The sequence below is a fragment of the Myxine glutinosa genome, chromosome 3 (assembly GCF_964187855.1).
Source record: "Myxine glutinosa chromosome 3, kmMyxGlut1.1, whole genome shotgun sequence".
Classification (NCBI taxonomy): domain Eukaryota; kingdom Metazoa; phylum Chordata; class Myxini; order Myxiniformes; family Myxinidae; genus Myxine; species Myxine glutinosa.
Genome location: NC_136263.1, coordinates 38,288,326 through 38,316,309, shown reverse-complemented (window position 1 = coordinate 38,316,309; position 27,984 = coordinate 38,288,326). Strand labels below are relative to the sequence as shown.

Genomic DNA, 27,984 nt, shown 5'->3' with positions numbered 1-27,984 from the left:
CCACTTTTTCAACTCCTGAAATATACTTTCCAGAATTTCGGTTTTTGTTTTTCCTTCTATCATTTTGTGTACTGCATGCCTGTATCTAATGAGAATGTCGGATCTCAAATTGTTAATTTCTTGCTTGCTGAGGCGAAACTCGCGATATATATTACATGGAAGAGAAGGGTTTCTGGGATAAGTTCACAGGAATGCAGTGTTTTGTTAGCCTTTAAAGGCTTTGTGTTTGCCGTCTTAAAACTGAATTTCACTTTTACCGAGAGACTTCTCGGGTTAATCACTTTGTTGAGAAATGGTGCAAAGCTGAAGACCTGTGTAAAGTGGAGGGAGATGAACTTTTTTGGTGCTCTAATTAATATCTCATGTCTTTCTGTTCCTTGATTTAATTATTTTTGTTGACTGCTATTGTAGTACTTGTTTTGCTTTTATACTTTTGTAATAAAAGACCCTGAAAGTCAAGGCTCTCTCTCTCTCTCTCTCTCTGTCTCGCTCTCTCGCTCTCGCTTTCCCTCTCAAAGTACCGTCTAGCAAACCCTCCAATCTACTTTCTTAACAATCCTCTTGATGTAATAGGTCAGTCACACAAACTCGTGTGTGGTAATATTTCTTGGGCAAACCCTAGTTTAAAGCTGGCCTTCAAAGCCAATTACCGAATGGGCATCTTGCGTTGTACAAGGTCCTTCCTTGGCACACCAGAACTCCTATCCACCGACAAGGCTTTCATCCACAGCTTGAAGGAGTACTGCTCTCCCTTCTGGGCTGGTGCCCCTACCACTGGTACATAGTGCAAGTACATAATCATATCGTGCAGATGCCTGAAAGATGACAATATCTGCTCTGATGCATATTTATGTGACATTGAAATGTGCAGCATGAGTGCTGTACACACTAACTAAACACTGATTCTGAAGATTAGCAAATTCACATTTAAACCCTTCAGAATTACGATGAAAGAAAATGTAACCATCACTGATGAGCAAACATTTGAGAAATTATCTGTGACAATCTTTGTTGCAAAAGGTGACAAATTTGTGGGAGAACTGATGCTCCATACTACCTGTGTTTGGAATCGATGATCTCATTTTATTGGTCATACCAGTTCTAATAAGTCTTACAGGAGCTAACTAAGGTGAGAGGAAATCATGTTGTTGCGTTTCTACCGTATGATCCCATATGAGGATTCCTTTGAAAATGTTTCTCATTGACCTTATTCTCCTTTGTTATCTTGATTACATTACATTGCAGTAAGATACTGACCTCCCTGGCTAATGCAAGGGATAGTCATAAGGATTGCTGTGAGCAGATTTTCGTTTTATGGTTACTAGTAACAGTACCTGCCCTACGGGTGGGTGGGGCTTCAATTGGGAGGCCAAAATGAAAAGGCAAAATATCAGAAATTGAAGGCTTTTTTTATTTTAAACGATTTATACAAACATCTGCTAAATCATATCACATGCAAATCATCAAAATCTAAACAGTATTTGTAGAATTTCAATAAAAGCCACATCACTGTTCATATCAGTAAATATTATTCCATCGTGTTTGGAAAAACTGGAAAATTGGGAAAACAATATAGCCTATTTTACTCCAGGGGGTCCCAGGATTACCCACCCAAAATTTCATTGCGTTCAGCCGTTTTTGCGGTACCTTGGGACAGACAGACGGACAGACATTTGGTGAATTATAGTAAGATGGAGACAATAGTGGTCACTTGGAATTATGCAAGTCATTGAAAAGAAAGCGTTTCAGGTTATTTTAATTGTAAAAAAACATTCAGACAAAGAGAAATTTTAACCTTTTGCGAAACATTTATTCCCAAAGTGAATTATTCGTAGAAGTCTTGAGCATGTTGGATCATTCATCGATTTTTGAAACCCAAAAATTTTGTTTGATATTTATAAATGATCACATTCGCTTTTACATTTGTGTCACATAAATCAGCTTGGAACCCTGAGGTCAAACATTCGATTTGATAATTTAAAAAATTCACAGAAACCAGCCTGTGTTGTATTGTAGTTGACATTCATGTTTTCATCCATCAAAGCCAATAAATAAATAATTGTACCACTTCCTGGAGCCACATCCACCCTGGCGATGCCCCTCACATAATATATACCTAACATTTAGTAGCAGTTAAAATTTTACAACAGACAAAGTAGTCATACTCCTTTAGTGGACCTGTTTTTGCATATTGGCCCATGTCATTCATCATCTGAAATGGCAACCATTTTATCTTCTGCTCTCCTGTTTCCTGAATATACGAATAATTCCGTTATCCCTCATCCTCTCAAGCATTACCCTTTCATTGTTAGCACTGTGCTCTGGCCCTATTCCCTTGTGCTTTTTGTCCCAGTAATGTAGCCACGTTCCATGACTGTCCTGGCCAAATCCAAACAAATCCACCTGCAGGTAAGACCAAAATGAAAATGGCAAAGTTAGATTGAAGAATCAATATTGTAAAACATTTTTCCTTCATACATTTCAGTGAAAAGTCAACTTTATTGTTAGCAAAGAGTAATAGGCAAAATAGTTGTAGGCAAAATAAGACAGTTGCTAGCATAACATAATTAAGGTAAAAAAAGACTAGAATGGTACTCGGTAGAGAGCATACCTCCACCTGGTGAACAGTTTGTTTTGTATCCCACTGATAGGCCGGATCTGGATTCGGACCTGAACCAAAATGTAATCGGCTTGTTCTTGTCACCAAACCAACTCGTCCACCAAGTTTAGTCATAACTCTTCTATAACTTTTTGAGATATCCTGCTCTCTGTCTGAATATCCTGAAATATCCTACTTTCTGCTTTGAGTTATCCTGAAATATCATGTTATATATCGCTTTTCACCTGATCTCTTAATGGTGAAGAATCACTTTAAAAATTCAATAACTGTCATATCCGAATCCATATTCAGATCTTCACCAAAATCGAATCGATTCAGTCTTGTCACACACCCAACCTGTCCACCAAGTTTCGTCCAAATCTGCCCATTACTTTTTGAGATATCCTACTATATGTCGGTTTTAGCCCTATCACTCAATGGTAAAGAATCACTTTTAAAATTCTCTGATCCGGATCTGGATTCGAATCTCCACCAAAATTGAATCAATTCTTCCTTTTCACATACGCAACCTCTGCACAAAATTTCGTCAGAATCCGTCCACAACATTTTGAGATATCTTGTTCACAGATATGAGCTCACAGACATCTTGCTTCGGAATGAGATGTCGTGGTTCACATTTTTATTTTGTTTGTTTTTTGTATACAAGATCGAGGCTCGTGTAAGAGCTAACATCAATCACAAAAAAAACAATCGGACAAACAAAACGTATAATAAAGGGAGCGGGAGACAAGATGGGGAGAGAGAGGGAAGTACACAAGTACAACAGCAGAGAACAGGGACATCGGAAGATCTGTGGGAGGGAGAGGGCTTGGGGGGAGGGGATTGGGGTATAAAACACATGGACACTGCTAGGACTTCCAGGAAAGAAGTTGGTATTTCAAAAAAGTGGATCTGGGGTGAATTAAAGGGGGTAGAAAAGATTAAGGTTTTGGATGGGGGAAGATAAGAGATGGTGGTGAACAGCTGTTCTAAAGACCTGGAGGGAGTGGTGGGATTGAAGAGAGTGAGGGAGTTTGTTCCAGAGGCAGGAGTAAAGAGGAATGAAAGAGTGAAGGTGAGCAGAGAGTCTTGATTTTGGCAATTTCAAGACATCTTGCTTCGGAATGAGATGTCATGGAGGAGTATTCCCACCCAGGCATGGGAGGGAGAGGGCGTGGAGTGTCATCCATGACGTGCCTGCTCAAGTCCATAAAGGTGGAGGCAATGAAGGAAGTGGGAGGAAAAACCCGGGGGCCCCGAGATGAAGGTTGCATCTGACTGATAGTTTCTGTACAGAAGCCACGCCCCCACCGAGCTGGAGCCTTCCTTGGTTCTCGCTCTCTCAGCCAGCGGAACAAGACGTCCACGCTTTTTGAGTGCCGGCACTGCATGTACCCATTCTCCAGACTTTGTCAGGTCTGTCCGCAACTCTATTCCGTCTCGTCACCCACCCCCCCCCCCCCCCCCCCCGCAATTGTCTATCTATTGTACAATGTCTGACTGGGCCCTAAGGACTTAGATCTCCGTTCGCTTGTTTGGTATGTGGGAGTGTATCAGTAAGGGGTAAGAAGTTGTTACCATTTATTCACGACACACTGATTGCTTCTTGTATATTCCCCTTTATGTGCTATTTCGATTAAATATACCTAATAATGGAGGTGAATTCTGCCTGTTGTGGTTCCTCCTTAATGATGAAGAATGACCCGTTGAGGGATAATTGGTGGCGGCATATAATTGTATATGCAGACCGCGTTGTGTGTCAAGTTACAAGTGGTACAAGTGGTTACAAGTGTCACAAGTTACAAGTGGTTACAAGTGTCACAAGTTACAAGTGGTTACAAGTGTCAAGTGGTTACAACTGGTAAAGCATGTGGTGAGGTGGAAAGAACTGGGAAGTGGCCCTGTGCTGTGTGTAGGAAGGGTGTCGGAGTGAACTCTATTCAGTGTACAATGTGCGCTGAGTGGGTTCATCAAAAATGTAGTGGTCTGAGAGGGTCATTAACCAGTGTGGCAGCTACATTCAAATGTAAGGTGTGCACAGAGGAAGCTGCAGATGGAGGAAATGTTGAGTTGAATCTTGGAGATGGCGTGAAGCTGGAAGGTGTGAAAACATTTTGCTACCTCGGAGACATGCTGAATGGAGAAGGTGGATCAGACTCGGCAACGGTTGCTAGAGTGAGATGTGCATGGAAGAAGTTTCGGGAACTGAGTGGCGTGCTGATGATGAGGGGAGTGTCGTTGAAGCTGAAGGGAAAGGTGTATTTATTTATTTATTTATTTTTTGTATACTGAATCGAGGCTCGTGAAAGAGCTAACATTTACTTCACAAACAAATCAACCAGACAAACAAAATATATAAAAAGAGGGAGCGGAAAACAAGATGGGGAGAGAAGGGGAAGCACACAAACACAACATTTGAGAGCAGGGAGATGTGTGGAAGGGAGAGGGCTTGGGGGGAGGAGGCGTGGGAAGGGGGGGGGGGGGAGGGAGGGAGGGAGAAGTAGAAAACACAAGGACACCAAGGACTTCCAGGACAGAAGTTGGTATTTCAAAAAAGTGGAATTGGGGTGACATTAGCGGGGGTAGAAAAGATCAAGGTTTTGGATGGGGGAAGATAAGAGATGGTGGTGAACAGCTGTTTTAAAGACCTGGAGGGTGGAGTGGGATTCAAGAGAGTGAGGGAGTTTGTTCCAGAGGCGGGAGAAAAGAGGAATGAAGGAGTGAAGGTGAGCAGAACGTCTTGATTTTGGCAGTTTGACCATAAGAGGGTTGCATGTGTGAGAAGTGTTATGATTTATGGGAGCGAGACATGGGTAATGAACGTAGAGCAGCAACGAAGGTTGGAAAGGGTGGAAATGCGAATGGTTCGACGGATGTGCGGAGTATCGTTGAGAGAGAGGAAGACAAATGATGAATTGCGAAAGATGATGGGAATAGAGCCTGTGATTGATGCTGTGAAGAGGAACAGGTTGAGATGGTTTGGTCATGTGTTGAGGAAGGATGAAAGTGACTGGTTGAGAAGAGTGATGGAAATGAATGTAGAAGGAAGTAGAGGATGGGGAAGACCGAGAAAGACTTGGCTGAAGATGGTGGAAGAAGAAATGCGGGCAAGGGGGTTAACAAGGAGAGATGCAGAAAATAGGGCAAAATGGAGAAGATTGTCATGGGGACCGCAAGGCTAACCCCCGCTCTAGTAGGGAAAATGGCCTTTAAAATGCATGTTGTTGTTTGTTGTTGTTGTGTGTCAAGTTCATTCAGCCTAAAGACGTGAGATGCCTCATCGGCGTAATGCTGTGTGCCGATTCAGGCTTCCATTCCATATGGTATCGTGGCATTAGACACGTAATCCAGCGGGAAAGGCCCCAAAACGGTTGACCGTTAGTCGCATTGAGGTGACTCGCTGTATTTGAATCGGGCAACTGTGACGACTGGGTGGCCATAATAATACGATGCAATATTTAGGAATAGGATGGGGCTTGGAATTTAGATAAGAACTAGAAAGGGCACTCGGTAGACCTCTGAGATATTCCGCTCAAAGAAAGACAGAAACTCAGACAGACAGGGATGAAAACATAACTTCAATCCACCTTGGTGGCGGAGGTCATTTTGGGGTACACACCTGATCACAGTAGTGCAGAACAAAAACGACAGCCAAAAAACCTGTGGAAGGGTAGCGGCCTATTTTCTCTGCCCAGTTGTTGTGTACATAGTGAATGAAGGCTGGATTGTAGACAATCACCTGCAGAGACACCCATTCAATTTTCAAAAAATTATAATCATGCATGATCAAAGCAGACTCTTCCACAATGATGAAAAAGATATTGACAGTGAAAAAAACAACCCCTCCCCCCCCTCCAAAAGGACACTCCAAAACAGGGCGGAGGCTGCACACTCCAAAAGGACCATCACGATTTGTCTGGTCAGTGTGTGCCAACCATGATGGCATAGTGTGCTGTGTGACCCAGAAGAGGAAATATACTTCGATTTTTATTGGTCAGGACGGCCCTGGGGAGGACTCCTCCCAGAAGGGAGGGGGAGCTTGAAGGAGTGCTTTGAGACCGGATCGAGGGCAGACCAGAAGGACTTGTTTGAAAAAGTGGAAAGTGCCAACATAAAGGGTATGGAGAGCACACAAGAGCTCCCGGTGTGCAGGCAAAGCGGTGGACAAGGGACAGGGACATGAGGGCTGGGTCTTGCAAGCCTGTACAGAGTTAGAGTGGGACCTTTTGGAAAAAAAACATCATGCTCTGTTTCCTCTCGCTCCTCGTCTCTGGCTCACATCGTCACTGGCTATCGTTTTCTCGATCATGCTTCCATATCGGGATGCAACATCGCTCTACGCTCAAAGCATCGCAAAGTGAAGTCCTCGTATGCAATCCTCTTGTTTGTGAAAATGCGATCTGTGGCGCCTCGTGTGGGTTCGGTTTTATTTATTTCATTTCATCATTTTACATAGGTTTGTGTGTCCACATTTCCCTGTTTGTGTCCTTCTGTTTAGCTTTCACTGTTTCAAATTGCTCGTCCTGTCCACCTTAGTCCCCTATACTCTTCATAGATAAACCCGAAAAAGGTAAGAAAACGTCTTCCATCCATCTGTCTCCTGTGCGTGTGCCGTCAATTTCAGTTCATTTGGGTGACCTTGGGGAACTGAAAAGAGTGGATTAATTTCGCTGAACGCAGCAGTAAGTGAACGTTTCCGAAATTCACAGAGACATTCAGAAGACCTCTGGTGCAGAGGCAAACACGTTTGTGATGACCCCAGACGTGACAATACATTATGAGACAGAAAGCTTAGCTTTTGGTGTTTCACCTTTTTCCTTTCTGTGGAGATAATAGTCTTCTCTTTGTTGGACATTCTGCAAACAAAAGCACATTCTCAATCTGACATTTCATACAAGGCTGGTTTGTGACAACAATTTTTATAAGAGTATTAACGATGTTCATGTCATCTTACTATAATTCACCAAATGTCCGTCCGTCCGTCTGTCTGTCTGTCTGTCTGTCCGTTTGAAGGTACCGCAAAAACGGCTGAACCGATCCCAACAATATTTTGGGTGGGTAATCCTGGGATCTCCTGGAGTAAAATAGGCTATATTGTTTATCGAATTTCAGCTTTGGCCTCCAGCATTTTCAGGTTTGGACTCCAGCATAATGTTATTTTCCCAGGTGCCGCACAAACGGCTGCACCGATCGCTGCACGGCTGCACCGATCGGACTCGGTGACCTCGGACAAAGACCTTTTATAAGGACATGGGTTGAATCCCTGTTTGAGAGAATGCCAAACCCCTCCCCGCCATCACGGCCGTCTCTCCAACTCACAATCCCACGAGATATGCGGAAAGGACGACCCAAAACCAATTATCTTCTTTTTGATTCGTATATAAACATCATTAAAAGTAAATAATGACCTTGGCCAAAGTTCAAACGACGTGAGTTTAATCTCTACATGAGAGAATTCCACTGAGCTATTTGGGCGGTGTATAGGCCAACAGATCGCTGTCTCCATCGATCTTGCCAAGGCCGTAACACAAATCGGCTCAAAATCCTTTTAACTGTTGACTTGGTAGTTTTTACAATGAAGGAAACATCAACAATGTTGTTAAAAGTTTATTTGGTGATTAATTTGTAATTGGAATTATGTTGTTTGGAATGAAAAAAGAGATATCGAGTTCAAGTAAATGACGACACGCCGTGATGGTTTCTACTTCCTAAACGTGAACTTTGTGGATCACCATATGCAGATTTGCCACGGACCCACGATCGATGTTTCTATACGTTTTTAATGGAAGTCCTTCACGAACTTCATCTTTCCTCTTCTCCAATGGCTTGATCTCTGATCATCAATTTGGTTTCAGACCAGGTCACTCTACTCTGGACATGCTGCTTCTGCTGTCTCAACAATGGATGGAGGTCCTCAATGCCAAACAGGAAATTAGAGCTGTCTCCCTCGACATATCACGTGCCTTCGCTACGGTCTGGCACCCCGCTCTGCTCACCAAACTCTCCTCCTTTGGTATCCATGGCAATCTCCACGCATGGCTGGCGAACTTCCTCTCTAGTCATAGTCAACGTGTGGCCCTGAATGGGTTTCTCTCATCTCCTCTTCCTGTTCAGGCTGGAGTTCCCCAAGGCAGTGTTTGGGCCCTGTGCTTTTTCTGGTCTTCATCAATGATCTCTATGACTCTCTTGAAAATCCTCTCTATCTCTTTGCTGATGACTCCACTCTCTGCCACTCCATTCCTCATCCCTCAGATCGGCAGTCTGCAGCCTCCTCACTCTCTGCAGACCTGGAAAAAATCACAGACTGGGCAAACAAGTGGAACATGTCTTTCAATCCTGACAAATCTCACACTCTTACGATGTCTCTCCGAAAAGACCGACTGGACAACCCTCCCATCTACTTTCTGAATAATCCTCTCCAAGAAGTTCTGTCACGCAAGCTTTTGGGTCTCACTATCTGCCTGATCTTTCCTGGGAAAACCACATTTCCAAGCTGGCCTCCAAAGCCAGTCGCCGACTGGGCATCCTCCGTCATGCGAAGTCCTTCCTTGGCACACCTGAGCTCCTCACCACATACAAGGCTTTCATCCGCAGCTCAATGGAGTACTGCTCTCTCCTCTGGGCTGGTGCTCCTGCCTCACACCTAGCTCGTCTTCACGCTGTTGAAACCAAAGCGTTCAGAATCATTGGAATCTCCCGCGATGACGCTATCTCTGAGGGCCTTTCACTTACTCACCGCAGGCAGTTTGGTGGTCTTTCCGTCTTCTACCGACTCCTCTCCGGCCTTGCTCCCCCAGCTCTCTCTGGGCTCTGTCCCCCAAATATTCCTACAGGTCGCACAAGATCTGCCTGCAACCCTCTTATGGTTAAACTGCCAAAATCAAGACTCTCTGCTCACCTTCACTCCTTCATTCCTCTTTTCTCCCGCCTCTGGAACAAACTCCCTCACTCTCTTCAATCCCACTCCTCCCTCCAGGTCTTTAAAACGGCTGTTCACCACCATCTCTTATCTTCCCCAATCCAAAATCTTGATCTTTTCTACCCCCGCTAATTTCACCCCAAATCCACTTTTTTGAGGTGCCGACTTCTTTCCTGGAAGTCCTTGGTGTCCTTGCGTTTTATACCTATCCTGCCTCCCCCCAGGCCCTCTCCCTCCCACACATCTCCCGATGTCCCTGCTCTCAAATGTTGTGTTTGTGTACTTCCTCCCCTTCTCTCCCCATCTTGTCGACCGCTCCCTTTTTTATATACTTTGTTTGCTTGTTTGTTTGATTTGTTTGTTTGATAAATGTTAGCTCTTTCACGAGCCTCGACTCTGTATACAAAAAAAACAAAAAATAAAAATAAACTTGCTGTCCATGTCTGATGTGTGACTGAGGGTGCCACAGGAATGTGGAATTTATTGGTTTCATGCTTTAGCATTCGCCGTATCTGCATTGCCTGTTTGCTTCTGGCCTCCCACCCATGCGCAGCACGGATATCTCACTAGTCTCAATAACTACCAAATTAGGTATGGGAGCCCCCTAATAAATATATATATTAGGTTGGAGAACCAGATTACAGATACCATTATTAGTAACTCCCAACCGCAACCAGGTCGACTCCATATGATGAGTGGATACCAGAGATAACGTTACCGTGTGGCAGGCGGTGCTTATCGCTCCCAGCAAGGTGCAGCAGCAGCTGTATGGGACACCTTGCTGGCGGTTCTCCACTGATGATATGGGGGTCGCATAGTGACTGATGTATGTATATATATATATATATATATATATATATATATATATATATATATATATATATATATATATATATATATATATATATATATATATATATATACATATATATATATATATACTAGCTTGGCTCGGCTCGCTGCGCTCGCCTCACCACGCGTTGTTACTGAGGCACGGGCTTATTTTAGCTGAGGATAATGACTGTACCCGAGTTGCTGTGTCGTCATGATTTACACCAATCATAATACAAACAATTATTTTGCACAAATTTATTTGTAGTGTTTGTGATATTACATTTTTATAGGCAATTTAGGTTGAAGATTTAGGTTCAATGTTTTTTTTCAAGAAAGAACCCCTCAGCACGTACATCGGGGAGGGGTAGGTGCAGACTGGAAATTTGGAACGATTACACTTCACCACCACGTAATTTAAAACACCTCACCACCACATAATTTAAAACACCTCACCACTACATAATTTAAAACACCTCACCACACCACCACATAATTTAAAACACCTCACCACACATAATTTAAAACACCTCACCACCACATAATTAAAAACACCTCACCACCACATAATTAAAAACACCTCACCACCACAAAATTTAAAACACCTCACATCCATAAATCACGTAATAAAAACACCTCACCACCACGAAATTAAAAACACATCACCACCACGAAATTGAAAACACCTCACAGCCATAAAACACGTAATAAAAACACCTCACAGCCACGAAGTTAAAAACACCTCACCACCACGTCATTTAAAAACACCTCACAGCCATAAAACACGGACGTAATAAAAACACCTCACCACCACGAAATTAAAAACACCTCACCACCACGAAATTAAAAACAATTCACAGCCACAAAATTAAAAACACCTCAGCCATAAAACACGTAATAAAAACACCTTACCACCACAAAATTAAAAACACCTCACCACCACGAAATTGAAAACGCCTCACAACCACGAAACACGAAATTAAAAACACCTCACCACCAAGTAATTCAAAACACCTCACCACCACGTAATTCAAAACACCTCATCACCACATAATTAAAAACACCTCACCACCATGTAATTCAAAACACCTCACCACCACGTAATTCAAAACACCTCACCACCAAGTAATTCAAAACACCTCATCACCACATAATTAAAAACACCTCACCACCAAGTAATTTGAAACACCTCACCACCACGTAATTCAAAACACCTCACCACCAAGTAATTCAAAACACCTTACCACCACATAATTGAAAACACCTCACCACCAAGTAATTCAAAACACCACCTCATCACCACATAATTAAAAACACCTCACCACCACGTAATTATAAATACCTCACCACCACGTGGTTTAAAAACACCTCACCACCACATCATTTAAAAACACCTCACCACCACATAATTAAAAATACCTCACCACCACGTGATTGAAAACCACCACCACGTTCTTAAAAACACCACAACCACGGAAACAAAAGTTTGAGGGAGTCGTTAAGTGACAACACAGACACTGCCCAGATGTGTAGATATATCGATAAATGACCGTACCCGAGTTGCCGTTTTGTCATGGTGTACACCAATCATAATTCAAACAATTATTTTGCAGAAATGTATTTGTAATATACGTGATATCACCTTTTATAAACAATTGAAGTTGAAAAAAAATTTTTTTCCCGAAAAAATTTGTTTGGATTTTGAAAATCCAAAATTGCGGCCATGCAGGTGTCTGTGCAAATGCCAACATTGATTTTCGGATTCCTCATGCTCTGAATGTTCCAAACAATGTATAGTTTTGCTAATCTCCCAAAATTTTGAACGAAAAAACATAATGAACCTGACTACATGGACCTCCTCCCATACCAGACCCTACAGAATCCTTAGTAATGTTTTTGTACTAATGTTACTCGTAAATCGTAATTTCTGTATAATCACTGAATGTAATGGCAATAGATGTGACATAAACAACGAGCAAAATTAAAATTACACCTTTAAATTACAATATCATACGCACAGCCTAAATGTATTTACATTTACATAGTTTCTTGTGGTTAAAATGAAAATTCGGTAAGAAAACAATATAATTCGAAGTAAAAACGTTTAAGAACTACATCAAAATTATGTTGATTTTAACGTTAAACTTTATTGTTCCATGAGATACATTAATGGATTAGGTTTGCATAATAATCAATAACGGCCCAAATAATGTAGAACTTGTAGACAAATGCATATGGAAATATACTCATAATGAAATAATACCATAAAAATAAACAGGAACAAATACACAGCATTTCAGCACTTGGTGAACATCTCGACTAATTCAGAACTTTCCGTTCCTGCCCTTCAAATCTGCGAACTTGTGAATCACTTCATCGAAATCAATGCCTTACGCCAACTCACTTACAATTGATAATATCGCAAGATCGGAAAGCCTTGACACTGCAAAAAATTGGTGTCACCCCCTCTGATAGTGTCACCCGGTGCGGTCCGCACCACCCGCACCCACCCAGTGACGCCAGTGGCGCCATGTCGACATAAACTGGTGGAGGGAAAAATAATGATGATGTCATCGGTCACGTGGTTCGGCCGCCATCTTGGAAAAACCGAAAAATTCTGCGCCTCTATATCTCTGAAAGTGCTGAATATAAAAAATTGAGACATGGCTCATTGTAAAGAACTCTCCATGGGGAATAAAATATGTTAAAGATGATATCATAAGTGCCTCCATTATGACGTCATAATTCGACAAGTACAAAACTTCATCCGATCAAGATGAAATTTCTTGAGAATAATCGAGGAATAAATTAGTTTAGAGAAAAATAATGACGTCATCAGTCACGTGGTTCGGCCGCAATATTTGTTTTAACACAAAAGCCTTAAATAAACCACTGAAAATACATCCCGGTGAGGGTTTGCAATCTCTCATTGCTCTTTTTCTTGTTTATACATTGTGTTTTGGCTCAAAGCTTGTTTATAAACTGTTTTTATTTTGCAAAGGTTGATAAATAAACAATTATACAGTTATCCAAGACAGTCTCGCCACATACCGTCTCTGCAGATCTCTATTCGGTCACATAGCAATATATTGGACAAACATTTATCACATGAAGGATGTGTGTTGAGATAATCAAAAAACACAACAGGCTGTCCTTTTAATGAAAGAGCAACTTTCATTGGAACTCCTCTTAAATTGTTGTTACAGTCGTGGGTCTTAAAGACCTTAGTGCCGCCACGCAGGTAAGGGATGAGAGGTCTCCACGTCCATCCAGATAATGTGGGCATGAATCGGTGTTTCAAAACCACAAGACTGTGGCAAATTAGCCTGACAAATTTGGCCAAACATGAACAGTCAAACAATTCGCTTTTCTAGTGACTTATAATGCCCGTGCACAGTTAGAGTGGGAGACCCAACTGTCTGTTAAGGATAAATCCCCAATTATCTATACGCTATGTAGCCTATTTCTCGATGAGCACATAGGTTCTCACTAACAAACAAGATTTATTTACAAGAAAATGGGTCATGGATGAAGAAGACAGGACCACTGATGTGGTAAAACAAAACGATCAAATGAATACTAAAACAAATACGCCTCCTCGGAACCACGAGGTAACTCGAATAATGAACTGGAGTCAAGTCGATGGCGCACCATCACAAATCCCCACACTCCCTACTTGTAGTAGAATTGAAAGATGGCAAAATGTTCCACCAGGAATGACACTACATCAAATTTTGAGTTGAAAAAAGATCTTCCGTTTTGACAGCTGGTCCCCAACACATAGAGAATGAACCGGGGGAGCGGTTGGGGGAATGAGGGTTTGGGGGTGGGGAGGGGCGACCCATCCAGGATTGTACTCCTTAGCCAATTAAACTGCCTCGGTAGCCCAATTCACCCCAAGACGTGAAAGGAATGGTTGGTTAATGATGATTGCATGTACAAAGTTTCATTAAAAGTGTTTTACAATTTGGCTGTATTTGCATTTTTTGGTATTTGACCTTTTGACTCCACCCCAGGGTCACAGGAGACGGAGCCAAAATATACCGTTCTTGCACCTTCTTGCCATGTGGTGATCATAACTACCAAGTATGATTTTCTGCACAACCATTTAGGAGGAGATAACATGATAGATGGATGAGTGGACAGACCGACAGATGGAGCCTATTACAATATCCTCCCGTTTTTACGTGCGACATGTCACAGGTATACAAGAGCTTCGCGTTTCTGTTGGTGGGATTCATGCTGGGGTCGATTTTTGAAATATGCACCCATTGGTCGGACAGCTGCCGGACCACACCCACATCTGACGCTTGACTCCACCCACCATAGCACGAGACGAAATTAAGGTAATCGAGCTCGAGCATTACGTAATCAAGCGTTGTGTTACGCAAAGCAACTTAAAAGCTATTGATAACTATACTGTCATGGCTATAACATGTAGTTTCAAAATAGCATAACAATTTTTGAATGGCCCTATATTGGGGTAAAGCAATCCATGACCATGTGACAAATCAGCTCGTACTGATATAACTGCGGGGAGGGTGACATGGATAAGAGGTGTCGAGTTAATCTTTTAATCGTGCATTAAATTTGTTTCCCAATCAGGTTGTTCTTCTTTTAAGAGTGCTTTAAATGCGCATTTCCCAATCAGCCCATCCTTGGATTGTGTCTGCAGGTTGTGACTAGAGTATGGTACTTCTTTTTTTAGTTCTTTAAAAGAGCGTGGGGTTAATGACAAAGCATTCATGGGACTCAGCCGGGGATAGACATGACATAGACAAGAGAATGGAACCTGCCCCACATGGCAATGATTGCCACATGGTGGTGGCTTTTTACAGTGGTCCGTGCAGGCCGCTTCCCGCGCTGGGCTCGCCATGCTCTCTGCGCCAGCCAGGTAGAGACAGAACCACACCCGAGCTATGAGGAGGCACCGGAGAGCTGTGAGGGATCGCTGTTGCACAGGCACCAAGGACCGAACCAGCCCGAATCAGAGCGTGAACAGAACCAGCACCAACTCTCTATAGCAGAACCGCAAAGCCACAAACACAGCAGGAAGCCCAGAGCACAACCACCCAGAACTACAGGCACAATATTGTGCTGGGTTGCTCCTTTTATAGTCCCGCCGCTCGGGTTGAGCACATTTCTGCTGTGTGCTGATTGGACACACACCAGGCATGCCATCATCTGGTACCACTTATCTAGTCTGGCATCCTGCCGCTTGCCCCAGCGAGGGGGCGTGGGGCAGGGAGTGGGGTGGGAGGGAGGATATGGAGGGGTGCCCCGATTGGCTGATCACTGAAAGGAAAACACCATGTATGGACAGAAACATTATGGAAGATTCAAAAATGTGGGGTGTGGGGGGAAGTGGGGCTCAGAAGCAGGAATTTGGGTGGGAAGGACAAGAGCTGCGTAAATGCTTTACCTGTCACAGGAAATTACAGTACACTTACACTGATATGCATGAAGAAATAACGATTCTACTCTATCCAATTTTACCCCCAAGACAAGAATCGTAACACCATTATGTTTGTGCTGCTCTGTGTAAATTCTCCTAATTTTGATAGAATAATTTACCCCCATTTTGTCGGAACCCTTAAAGACACATTGAAACCCAAGATATTGTGATTTTGAGAAAAAATATCTTGAGCCTTGAATTATAACAGCTCTACAAGTTTCAGCAAATCGAAAACAACATTCTCACTTTCGAGAATACAGTCAGCATCAGCGTACTTCGTCAGTGTGTTGTTCAGCCATTTCAGATCCTCCATCTTGAAAGGGACGAGGATGAGACCTGTTCCTTGGGCAACGTTTGTGGCAGTCCCAGGAAACATAAAGCGATGTGTGGTGAAGGTCCCCACATCATTCTCAAAGCCTTTGACTGGACCGAAGTTTATTCTGTATGAAACAAAAATAGAAATGTAAAGGCGGTCCACGTCTGCTTTGTACTCGAACAAAACTTGATGAAAACTACAGATTAAAGTTTTTTGTACATTTTATTCATGTGTTCAACATATTTTCATAATAAAGGTTTGTTAAGATTTGATGATAAAATATCAATTTGTAAAAATGATATGGCCTGGACATACGCATTGAAGCACAATCTACAGGGTGTTCCAAAAAGACCCAGACAACTTTGGTTGTTAAAATATTTAGAACTACAAATGACCCAGAACTACAAATGATATAACGATACCCTCTGGTATGATACAGAAACTCAAAGTTTTGTGCACACCATCGATACACTTCAATATGAGCTCCGTTTGCTGTGTGCAGGACATCAAGGAGATACATGAGTTCTTGCCATGTTCGGCTAAGCATGTTTGTGTCCACCAGTGCAAATGTGGCTGTGATCCAAGAATGAAGATACTGCAGATTTGCCACCCTGGTGTTGTAGACAACGTCTTTGACAAACCCACAAAGAAAACAAATCAAGGGGTGTTATGTCTGATCATGGGGGCAAGGTGGTTGGTTTGTCTTGGCCAATCCAGCGTCATGGAAATTTTTCATTTAGGACAGCTCAAACGACTAAGACCCAATGAGGGGAGCGCCGTTCTGTTGAAAAATGATATTGGGTTGCAGGTCTTCAATCTGTGTGAAGGCGAATCCATCCAACATGTTCATGTAAATTGTTGAGGTCAATGCATCTTCCACAAACAAAAAAAGGACCCACCAAACAGTCATGGAGTCAATGACCACAATGGGGTTTTCAGAACCCCAGATCCTCACATTGTGCTGGTTGACCTTCCCCAATACAAGAAAGCAAGCTTTGTCTGCGAGCATGACCTTTTTCGGGTAATCTTCGTCATGCTCTATGTGACTGAGCATTTCCAAGGCAAACACCCCCCCCCTTCCCATGCCCCCCCTTCCCATGCCCCCCTTCCCATGCCCCCCCCCAAAGCCCTCTCCCTCTCACAGATCTCTCGATGTCTCCATGTCTCTCGGTCCCTGCTCTCAAATGTTGTGTTTGTGTCCTTCCCCCTCTCTCCCCATCTTGTCTACCGCTCCCGATGTTGTATGTTTTATGTGTCGGTTTGTCTTTCTGTGTGATTAATGTTCGCTCTTTCACGAGCCTCGATCTTGTATACAAAAAAAAAAAAAAACACCTTGCATTTGGGTCCGTCGTTTGGTTTGAGTTCCTGCAGAATCTGCAGCTTTATCGGCATAAAGCTTCAGTCTTTTATGCAAAATCCTGTGTACAGCGGTGGTTGGTAATCCCAGTCCTCTGGATGCACGTCGGATTGATTTCTGTGATTTTGTTGAAATGATTCACGCTCTCCTTCAACATCTGCTGCACTTGTGCTTGGTCGACCGATACTTTTCTGTTTCTGACAACTTCCAGTCTCCTTAAACCGCTTTTACCACTCTTTGATACTAATCCATGATGGTGGATTCCTTCCATACCTTGTACGGAAATTACGCTCAACTTGCGTGCCGGATCTCGTCTCGATGAACCATTCGACGCACGGAGCTTTCTCCTGTGGCGTCGCCATTTTATGTTACATTAAACCACCAAACCTGAAACGAAAGAAAACTTTTGAGTTTATGCATCATATAAAACAAAGGATATTATTGCATCATTTATGGTACTAAATATATCAACAACCAAAGTTGGCCAGGTCTTTTTGGAACACCCTGTATATACATATTTTCAAGTGTTTGTTTGTGCGGTACTCTTTCACAGCTGAACCGTGGAATCTTGAGGCCCCAAATTTGGGTGAAAGTACTTCAGAATCTGGGCAATGTTTAAAGCTGCCTCATGTTGGCCATGAAGGCTGTTTTAAGGCCACCAAAAGCCGCTATAAAGTGTATATGGGATGTGGCTTCAGGTAGTGCTGCTGCCAGCTAGCAGGCAAAAAGTAACTACCATGAGGGCAATAGCTCCATAGGTTTTCAATGTCCATAGCATCATGAAACCCTCGCCTTCTTATACATATAATCTTCTAAATAATTTAAAGTGACTAGGTACTTTTTTCCCGAGCAACGACGGGTACCCCAGAAAATCATGCTTTCTATCACAGCTATTTTCCAATCCCTATATTAGCTATCCCTATAATAGGTAGCTACCTGAACACGTAGTCATGGCAGTCAATAGCGTTTCCAAAAGCTGATCCATTTAGATTCTGAGAATTTCCTACTACGGCACAACTTATACATTCGCGCGTCTTCTCTTTGAACAGCAGTTCTGAGTTTGGCAGAAGCTTGTCCAATTTTCTTAGGAAAGCAAGAAATGCTTCATAGCTGATGTCATGTACCTGCAAACTCTGGGTGCGTGGGGGCAGGGGGAAAGAAAGGGGGTGAGGTAGGGTAACACCCAAATATTCAGTATTTGCACAATTCATCATATTTCATTGTATACAATGCAATCTAGATCCATGTGCATACTCTAGTTACCATCGCTTTATCGGGCTAGAAATTGTATGCAACAAGTAAATAATAGTCATTATCAGAGAATAATACATAATGCAAAAGTGAACTTATTTCAATACACTTTAAAATCCATAACTCCCACCAGAACCATAAACATTTGTATCAATGACCTACCTTCTTGCATAACCTCATTGACCATTCAGAAACCAATTTCATATTCCAAGACACATCCAAAGCTTTTGAAACATAAATCAATAATTTATATTTATCGTACAAATTACACTTTAAAGCTGGGGTCCTTAACCTGGGGTATCCATACCCCTTGGGGGTATGGGGACCAAAATCTGGGGGTATGGGACTCGTAATAAATTATAATATTAAATTTTAATAAAATCAATGAAATATCAACTTTAAATATATAATAAATATATAACTAAGCTAAGCTATTGAGATATTTTGAAGTCACACTAGAACCTAATGGGACTGGTAATCAGGCACGGATCCCCGAACGTGGCCCATTTTCTGAGTAACAAGTTACCAATTTTCATCCAAAAAAATAGGCAATTAAAGTAAAAACACCCCTCAGAATGCACCACAGAGCACCTAAAAATCAAAAAAATTCTAGGGGGACATGCCCCCAGGCCCCCCGAGCTATGCGCACCTTAGGTGCGCCTTGGTCAGTCAACAGTCTGACGAAGGGGGTATGGGGACATCGTGGACAATCCGTTGGGGGGCTTGACAGGGAAAAAGGTTAAGAACCCCTGCTTTAAAGATTCATGATATATTTTTGAGGGTATTGGCGTCAGGAAGAGTATCCGGCCATAAAAACATTGCCTCAAACAGGGAGCCATGATTGTCATGGGGCCCGCAAGGCTAACCCCCGCTCTAGCGGGGAAAAATGGCCTTAAAACGATCATTCATTCATTCATCTACCCTCCCAAGTATCTTGGTATTAGTCATTGTGATTATTAAAGATTTTATGACTTAAAAAGGTGCACCAATTTGATTTATACAGATGCATGAAGAAGTAAATGTATTTCCTTTGCCAGATGTAGGGCGCCCCTTTATATAAACTTTTCTAGAGCATTACTTGGTTCCTCCTAGGAACAAGGGTATTACAGCATGCATAAGAGATTTCTTGAATGTCCCATATTTTCTATCGTCTGGCATTTTCCACAAGCCATGGAATGTCCCTTATTTTCTATTGTTTGGCATTTTCTACAAACTATGGAATGTCCCTTCTTTTCTATAGTTTGCCACATGGTACATACCAGATGATGATGATGATGATGATGATGATGATGATGATGATGATGACCATTCCTTTTTGCACCGTGACGATGCATCGGGCTGCCGAAGCAGTTTCCTTGGCTATTGGGAGATTCCAATGATTCTGAAAGCTTTGGTTTCAACAGCGTGAAGTCGAGCTAGGTGTGATGGAGGAGCACAGGCCCAGAGGGGGGGGGGGGGGGGGGGAACAGTATTCCATTGAGCTGTGGATGAAAGCCTTGTATGTGGTGAGGAGCTCAGGTGTGCCAAGGAACGACTTCGCACGACGGAGGATGCGCAGTCGGCGACTGGCTTTGGAGGCCAGCTTGGAAATGTGGTTTTCCCAAGAAAGATCATGGCAGATAGTGAGACCCAAAAGCTTGAGCGACAGAACTTCTGGGAGAGGATTGTTGAGAAAGTAGATGGGAGGGTTGTCCAGTCGGTCTTTTCGGAGAGACATAGTAAGAGTGTGAGATTTGTCAGGATTGAAAGACATGTTCCACTTGTTTGACTAGTCTGTGATTTTGTCCAGGTCTGCAGAGAGCGAGGAGGCTGCAGACTGCCGATCTGAGGGATGAGGAATGGAGTGGCAGAGAGTGGAGTCATCAGCAAAGAGATAGAGAGGATTTTCCAGAGAGTCAGAGAGATCATTGATGAAGACCAGAAAAAGCACAGGGCCCAGAACACTACCTTGGGGAACTCCAGCCAGAAGAGGAAGGGGCGATGAGAGAAATCCATTCAGGGCCATACGTTGACTATGACCAGAGAGGAAGTCCGCAAGACAAGCGTGGAGATTTCCATGGATACCATGGGAGGAGAGTTTGGTAAGCAGAGCTGGGTGCCAGACCGTATCGAAGGCACATGATATGTCAAGGGAGACAGCTCTGATTTCCTGTTTGGCATTTAGGACCTCCATCGATTGTTGAGACAGCAGAAGCAACATGTCCAGAGTAGAATGACCTGGTCTGAATCCAAATTGATGATCGGAAATCAAGCCATTGGAGAAGAGGAAGGATTTGATATCCAAAGCAATGATGGATTCCATGACTTTGCTGATAATTGGGAGCAGGCTGATTGGTCTGTAGTTGCAAGGATCTGTTTTTGCACATTTTTTGTGTAAAGCAGTAATGTTTGCTGATTTCCAAGATGCTGGCAGATGACCTTGAGCAAAAGAGAGGGTGAAAAGAACAGAGAGAGGGTGAGATAGAGCGGAAGAGCAGGATTTTAGGACTCGTGGGCTGATGCCGACTGGTCCAGTTGCAGAATCAGAGTCGAGGTTTGACAAAAACTTCTCCACCTTGTCAGGAGAGAAGGACACAGAGTCCAGGAGCAGTGGGGTTCGACTGGGTAAGGTGGGAACAGAGAGATATGGGTTTGGGACACAAGATTTTGAGGCAAACACAGAGTTGAGGCATTCGGCTTTGTCACGTGCGGTGTCAACTGTGTAGCCATTTGAGGTGAGGGAGGGGATGGAGGGGGAACAAATGACAGAAACGGATTTTGACCAGACGCCACCAGGATTTGGAGGAAGGAGACAGGTTTGAGAGTTCATTCTTGAGTGTGGAGAGATAGTGCTTCCTGGCACTCCTGAGGGTAGACACACACTTGTTCCGAGCTTGGTGGAAGGAACTGAGATTGCCTTCAGTTGGATTTGCCTTCCAAGAGGCAAAGGGAAGTTGTTTCAGGGCCATTGCCTCACCACAAGATTCAGTGTACCATGAATGGGAGGAAGGGTAAGACAACTGAAGACGAGATGGGATAAATAAAGGGAAAGGGTTAGCTTATCCCCAAACGTATGGGTATCCTGAGGGAAAGGGTTAGCCTCCTTTCCCTCCCGAACTTACCGGACCTGAGGCTGCCACGCACGAATAACTTCGTACTTCGGCAGGTTGCAAACCAGCAACTACAAATGCCAATTGGTCCATCACGCGATAGCACGGTCCAATCGTCTGACGCTGCTTACCTGTACGATGTGACGGTTCCAATCGGGGAACATACCTGTCTACGGCGGTGTACCACTTTTGTTCCTGGATGGATATTTAGACGGCCGAGCAACCGTTGGTACCCGCTGGGTTGATGCTAATTTTGTTATGACCGATCATTACTCTAGGTACGAGCAATGGCTGACCAATGAAAGAAAGGACATTCGCGGACAATTGGAAAGGAAACGTTAAACGATTTGATTTATTTACAAATATGTACAGTGCAACTTATCGGTCGGAAAGAAAAAGGGACAAGAGGTAGAAACATAGCTTAATCTATGCCTTATGACAATTACTACGAATAAACACAACAAGGGCACCTAGCACACATTCACAGGGGAGGGGAGGGGAAAACGAACATCGGGATCCTGCTACCAAATGGTTACAATGTTACCCGATGCTTTTCCTCACGACGACCTTTGTCTTAATGTCACCATCGAGCACCCCGAGCGGGTAAAGGCGATCCTCAGCACGAACTCGAGCAGGTAAAAAAAGCGTCAGGAACTCAGCAGAGTGAGTGCGTCAGAAACCGTGCAGGGAAGAGTGCCAAGGACATGTGGAGTAAGCACGTCATGATCTCGTGGAGAGTAAAGAGAACGCCGTGGCCTCATGCAGAAAGATTCCGTCATGCACACGTGCAGCCAGAGGGAGCAGAGAGAGAGACTGGCCGGCAGGCCACGTGCACAGAGAGCGAAAAACACGTGCTGAGCGAACAAAGTCCCAGGCCTTTCTGTCCAGCCCTGGCGAGAGGCGGGGGCTGTTTGAGGCTGTTCTCCGGGCTGCTGATTGGTAGAGTGTTGCTTCCCCTGCCCCCACAAGCCCTCTCAAAGGGACTTTACCTGGTGCTTGGATGATGTGCCTTTGAGCCTGTATACATTGCCTGGCAAATTATCCCCTTATGAGTGGAGGGCCTGTCTTTCCCTCCCCAATGCATAACGACATACTTACCCATAAGGGGAAGGGACTAAGATAATGTTCTGCTATGAAATAACGATTCTAAGGAACCTGTATGGTCGTTACCATTACTTCTTAGCGGTTTCCCCAAAAAGCAACAATATAAAGGGGTCTTTTCTATGCCGCTAGGATTTTTCCCAAGAATGTCTTGAGTCAATAAGAATTCAACCCCTTTGCTATGACCCTTCAAATTGAGCTCAAGTGCATCCAATTTCCTGCAATCATCCTTGAGATGCCTCTGCAACTTGATTGGAGTCCATCTGTGGCAATTCAATTGATTTGACATCGGTCCCTGCTCTCAAATGTTGTGTTTGTGTCCTTCCCCCTCTCTCCCCATCTTGTCTACCGCTCCCGATGTTATTTGTTTTATGTGTCGGTTTGTCTTTCTGTGTGATTAATGTTCGCTCTTTCACGAGCCTCGATCTTGTATCCAAAAAAAAAAAAAAAAAAAACCTTTCTATACAAAGTCCCACAGTTGACAGTTGACAGTGCATGTCAGAGCAGAAACAAAAACATGAAGTCCATGGAACTGTTCGCATAACTCAGAGATAGAATTGTGAGGAGGCACATATCTGGGTAAGGGTATAAAACAATTTCTGGAGTGCTGAAAGTTCCCAAGAGCACAGTGAGCTCCATCATAGTTATAAACCACACCCTGGGCCAGATTTAGGAATGGGCAAGCTGGGCAGTTGCCCAGTGGCCTCCACAACCAGTGGGCCTCCACATATGGACGATCAGAAGAAACTGCACTCTCACTGTCGGAAAATTTCGAGTTCAGAATTTTCTTCCAGTAATTTATCAGTTTCTGAGTTCATTGGAGTAACGATTGGAAGCCTATGAGAACACCTGTTCTCTTTTCGGCTTCTTGCGTAAACTGGAATCACTGGACTGCGATGAAATCGAAGCAGCTGCAGCCAGGGGCGTATCTATGGAAAGTAGCACCTATGGCAAGCACTGAAATTGTGCCCCTGTCCAAACATCTGACACCCATCTTTTAGATAACGTTACCATAAAATCAGCTCAAAAATACAAGTCAAGCTCGTTAATCTTTTAATTAACAAATTATGGCACTACATGAAAATTACAACTGCACCTTCCTTGCTTTCACTGGTGAAAATTGGTCTATGATGTGCTCAAAGTCAGTTTTTTCAGTTTCTTCTCTTTCTACACTCAGCAGAGCAAGATCACAGAGTCTGCCTTGACCCATTGAGGCTCTCAAATATGAAAGTATTAGTTTTAACTTGCTGAATAATCTCTCACAGCTGGCGATGGAAACTGCGATGGTTAGCATTATCTGAATAGCAATGCGAAGATTCTGGAAATACTTCGAACCCAGCTTTATTATTTCTGTTCTCAACGCGTCAGGTAGAATTGCTTTTCCAGTATCCTTGTCGAACTTCAGAAGTCCAATGTCATGCTGTTCAATCACTTCTGGTATGACAGTTCGAGGATCTTTGACACCATCCAGTTCACTAGGTTCAGTGTCGTCAGGTTCAATCTCGTCAGGTAAAATCTCGTCAATAAACTCAACATCACCACCACCACCATCGTCTTCCCCTCCTGTCATGTCCACGTTCTCTCTGGCAGCCTCACTTTTAATCTCATCATACTCGGATTTATCTGACTTGACTTCCTCCTCAGCTTGTGACGCTTTTGTACTTGATCCACCTTCGGATTCTAACAAACTTGTAGCAGGTGCAGGCGACTCCATGGAACGTGTCAAACAACTTGTTCCGGGCTTTTCAAAGAAGGGCATGAAGAACTTGCTCGACTTCTTGGCTTCCTCTGTCTCCAACTTTCGTCTCTTCCGTCCTTCAGCTCCACTTTCCTTCTTCTTCATGAAGAAACGTTTCATGGTCTTCTTACACAATTCTCTGAAATAAGGAAATGGCACTTTTAATAAGAACATTAAATTTCACAGATTTTGCACAAAATTCTAGACTACCTCCCTAGTTTGCGCAGGAGAATGGTCTTACTGCCAGTTGGCACTGAGCAGTGGTACTGTGAGGTATGTGGTCATGTAGCTCCCAGCACTGTATTTTTACCTAATAATTTATACAAGTGGTTTAACAATCTAGCCATCCTCGTGCTTCTCAGCCATGATAATCAAAGACAGATCATACATATGAAGAAAATTCTTTTTTCACTATCCGAGGATGGCTTGTCTGACTTTAATAGAAACTGCTCAGTGGCGCCCCCCTTCAAGTGGCGTCCAGGGCACGTGCCATACCTGCCATACCTTAGGTACGCCAATGGCTGCAGCAAAATTGGTTGCCGAGTACAAGGATGATCTAGTCAAACACTTGGTGTTGAACTTGTGCAGTTTGCAGCCTTCCTCACTCATTTACTGGAATACGAAGATGATAAGATAGGGACAGAACATTTCCTTTACAAACTGTTGATGGACAAGAAAGTTGCGGATACATTTCCAAATGTCGAGATAATGCTACGGATGTACTTGGTGCTCATGGTCGCAAACTGTTCTGGAGAACGTTCATTCAGTAAAATGAAGTTCATCAAGAACAGACTCCGTACTACAATGTGTCATGATAGCCTCCGTCACCTGGCCTTGATGAGTATTGAATGTGACATTCTCAGAGAGATCGACTTCGACAAATTGATCCAAGACTTTGCAAGGGTCAAGTCTCATAAATTGCCTGGTCTGTAAATATAGGTATTAGGTACTTTACTAGATTCTTCTGATTGATCATGATTGACCTGCTTGCTTATTCACTATTCAGATTCTTTATACTTGAAACATAGGAACTTCGTAGATTCTTATATAGATTGATCATGATGTTTAAAGATGTGCCTGCTTGCTTATTCAAATTCTTTCTGCTTGAAACATAGGAACTAGATTCTTATATAGATTGATCATGATGTTTATAGATGTGCCTGCTTGCTTATTCAAATTCTTTCTGCTTGAAACATAGGAACTAGATTCTTATATAGATTGATCATGATGTTTATCGATGTGCCTGCTTGCTTATTCAAATTCTTTCTGCTTGAAACATAGGAACTAGATTCTTATATAGATTGATCATGATGTTTATAGATGTACATTCTTATTCAGATTCTTTGTACTTGAAAAATATACTTTAGGGATGACTAACTATGTCTTGTCACATTTTTAGTATTCTAAGGTAGGGTGGGCCTCCACTACTGAAGGCTGCCCAGGGTCCTCCACATGTCTAAATCCGGCCCTGTCCACACCCACTCTATACGAGTTATAATGCACCCACACTTTATATGAGTTATAATCCACCCGCACACTATACGAGTTATAATCCACCCGCACACTATGCGAGTTATAATCCACCTGTACTCTATGCAAGTTATAATCCACCCACAATCCCACTCGCTATATATACGAGTTATAATCCACCACACTCCATTTAAACGAGTTATAATCCACACACACTCCATTTATACTAGTTATAATCCACACACACTCCATTTATACTAGTTATAATCCACCCATATGACATTTATACTAGTTATAATCCATCCATATGACATTTATACGAGTTATAATCCACCCATATGACACTTATACTAGTTATAATCCACGCACACTCCATTTATACTAGTTATAATCCACCCATATGACACTTATACTAGTTATAATCTACGCACACTCCATTTATACTAGTTATAATCCACCCATATGACATTTATACTAGTTATAATCCACGCACACCCCATTTATACTCGTTATAATCCACGCACACTCCATTTATACTAGTTATAATCCACGCACACTCCATTTATACTCGTTATAATCCATCCACACCATTTATACTTGTTATAATCGACGCACACTACACTTGTACCATAATTATTTTCAAGTAAACTCCAGGCATATTACTCGTACATTAAAGGAGTGAAAACAATCTTACCTGCCACCAGTCGAAGTCTTCCCGAGCGATTCCTTGTGAGAGAGGTGACAAGAATGGCCGGATGGATGGGTTGAACCTCTTCACGAACCAGGGCGACGACCTGTTATTGCGAATCTCCTCGTAGGTGTCCCGGTTGCAGAGCCGTTTAAAGAAACCGGACAGGTGAGATGAGTTCGTCATGTCCGTCGGGCTACTCTCGCTAAATCCCGTCTCGTCGTTTCTCTCTCCAGATATCGACATCACGATCGCATTGTTCAAAATATTCAACCCGTAATATCGATTCACCATCAAGAAGAGAAAACTACAGGAAAAGGTGCCGATGGCCAAAATCCCAAAGAACAGTTTCACTCTGATCGCCATGACGCTTATACAGTCTGTAGAACGAATTACCGTGAAAATAACCACAATTAAAAAAAAATCGTTTAAACTTCGTTTTATTAATTTATTTATTAATCTACGAGGTAACGATTCAAAAAAATATATATATAAATCGTTCACCAAACCGCACAAAACGGTTATCCTTGCAGGGGAAAGAAGTTACTGAGAGATCCGGGCTGACCATGTTGCAGTTCACGTCATAACACCTTCACCATTACGTGCTCAATGGCGTGGAGAGGATCAGGAAGTTGCGGTGTGCCATTTTGAAGTGTTGGTCACCGCTCCCTCCCTACACCAGTAACGGTAAACTCCTCTCCTTCCTTCAGAGCGAATATCCAAGCGAAACACCTCAAGGTTTTGTTGTAACATCAGCTTTTAATCATCACACTTTTACATAACGAGGCGACATCGGTCCAATATCGACGAGCCAACGTACCTGCCAGCTCGTACTTGCCAACGTACCTGCCAGCTCGCGCATGCGCAATACCGACCATGCATGCATGCATGCAAACCTCACTATACGAACAGCAGCCAGAACATTAAAATATAACGACGTGGCGACTTTTCTGCTCTTGCTCATTACAATACTACATGCATCTGGATCCACAATTTTATACTAGTTTGGAGTCAAGGAAATCTTATTATAATAGAGAAAACGTATTTGGTGATGTTTGTTTGTACGTTTGTATATTTGTGAACAAAACGTCTTCTTCTTTTTCAAATAAAATTAACACCCAAAACACAATCCGTGAACTCTTAATGACGTACTACTACTAGTACCCGACT

The 27,984-nt window shown here is 42.9% G+C and overlaps 1 protein-coding gene across 2 annotated transcripts; it reads right to left on the bottom strand.

Moving 5' to 3' along the window:
- Nucleotides 1-1,389: 1,389 nt before the first annotated feature.
- Nucleotides 1,390-27,690, bottom strand: LOC137418927 (CMP-N-acetylneuraminate-beta-galactosamide-alpha-2,3-sialyltransferase 1). 2 transcript variants are annotated; one of them, XM_078773899.1, is made up of 7 exons: nt 27,661-27,690; nt 26,821-27,518; nt 18,414-18,610; nt 16,080-16,244; nt 7,410-7,455; nt 6,219-6,338; nt 1,390-2,403 (listed from the first exon to the last, which is right to left on the bottom strand). In XM_078773899.1, the coding sequence occupies exons 2-7, from the start codon at nt 27,178-27,180 to the stop codon at nt 2,230-2,232; spliced, it is 1,062 nt and encodes a 353-aa protein (XP_078630025.1). In that variant the 5' UTR covers nt 27,181-27,518; nt 27,661-27,690; the 3' UTR covers nt 1,390-2,229. The 2 variants fall into 2 exon arrangements, with proteins under 2 accessions (XP_078630025.1, XP_067961179.1); XM_068105078.2 differs by having other exon boundaries at nt 26,821-27,683.
- Nucleotides 27,691-27,984: the final 294 nt, after the last annotated feature.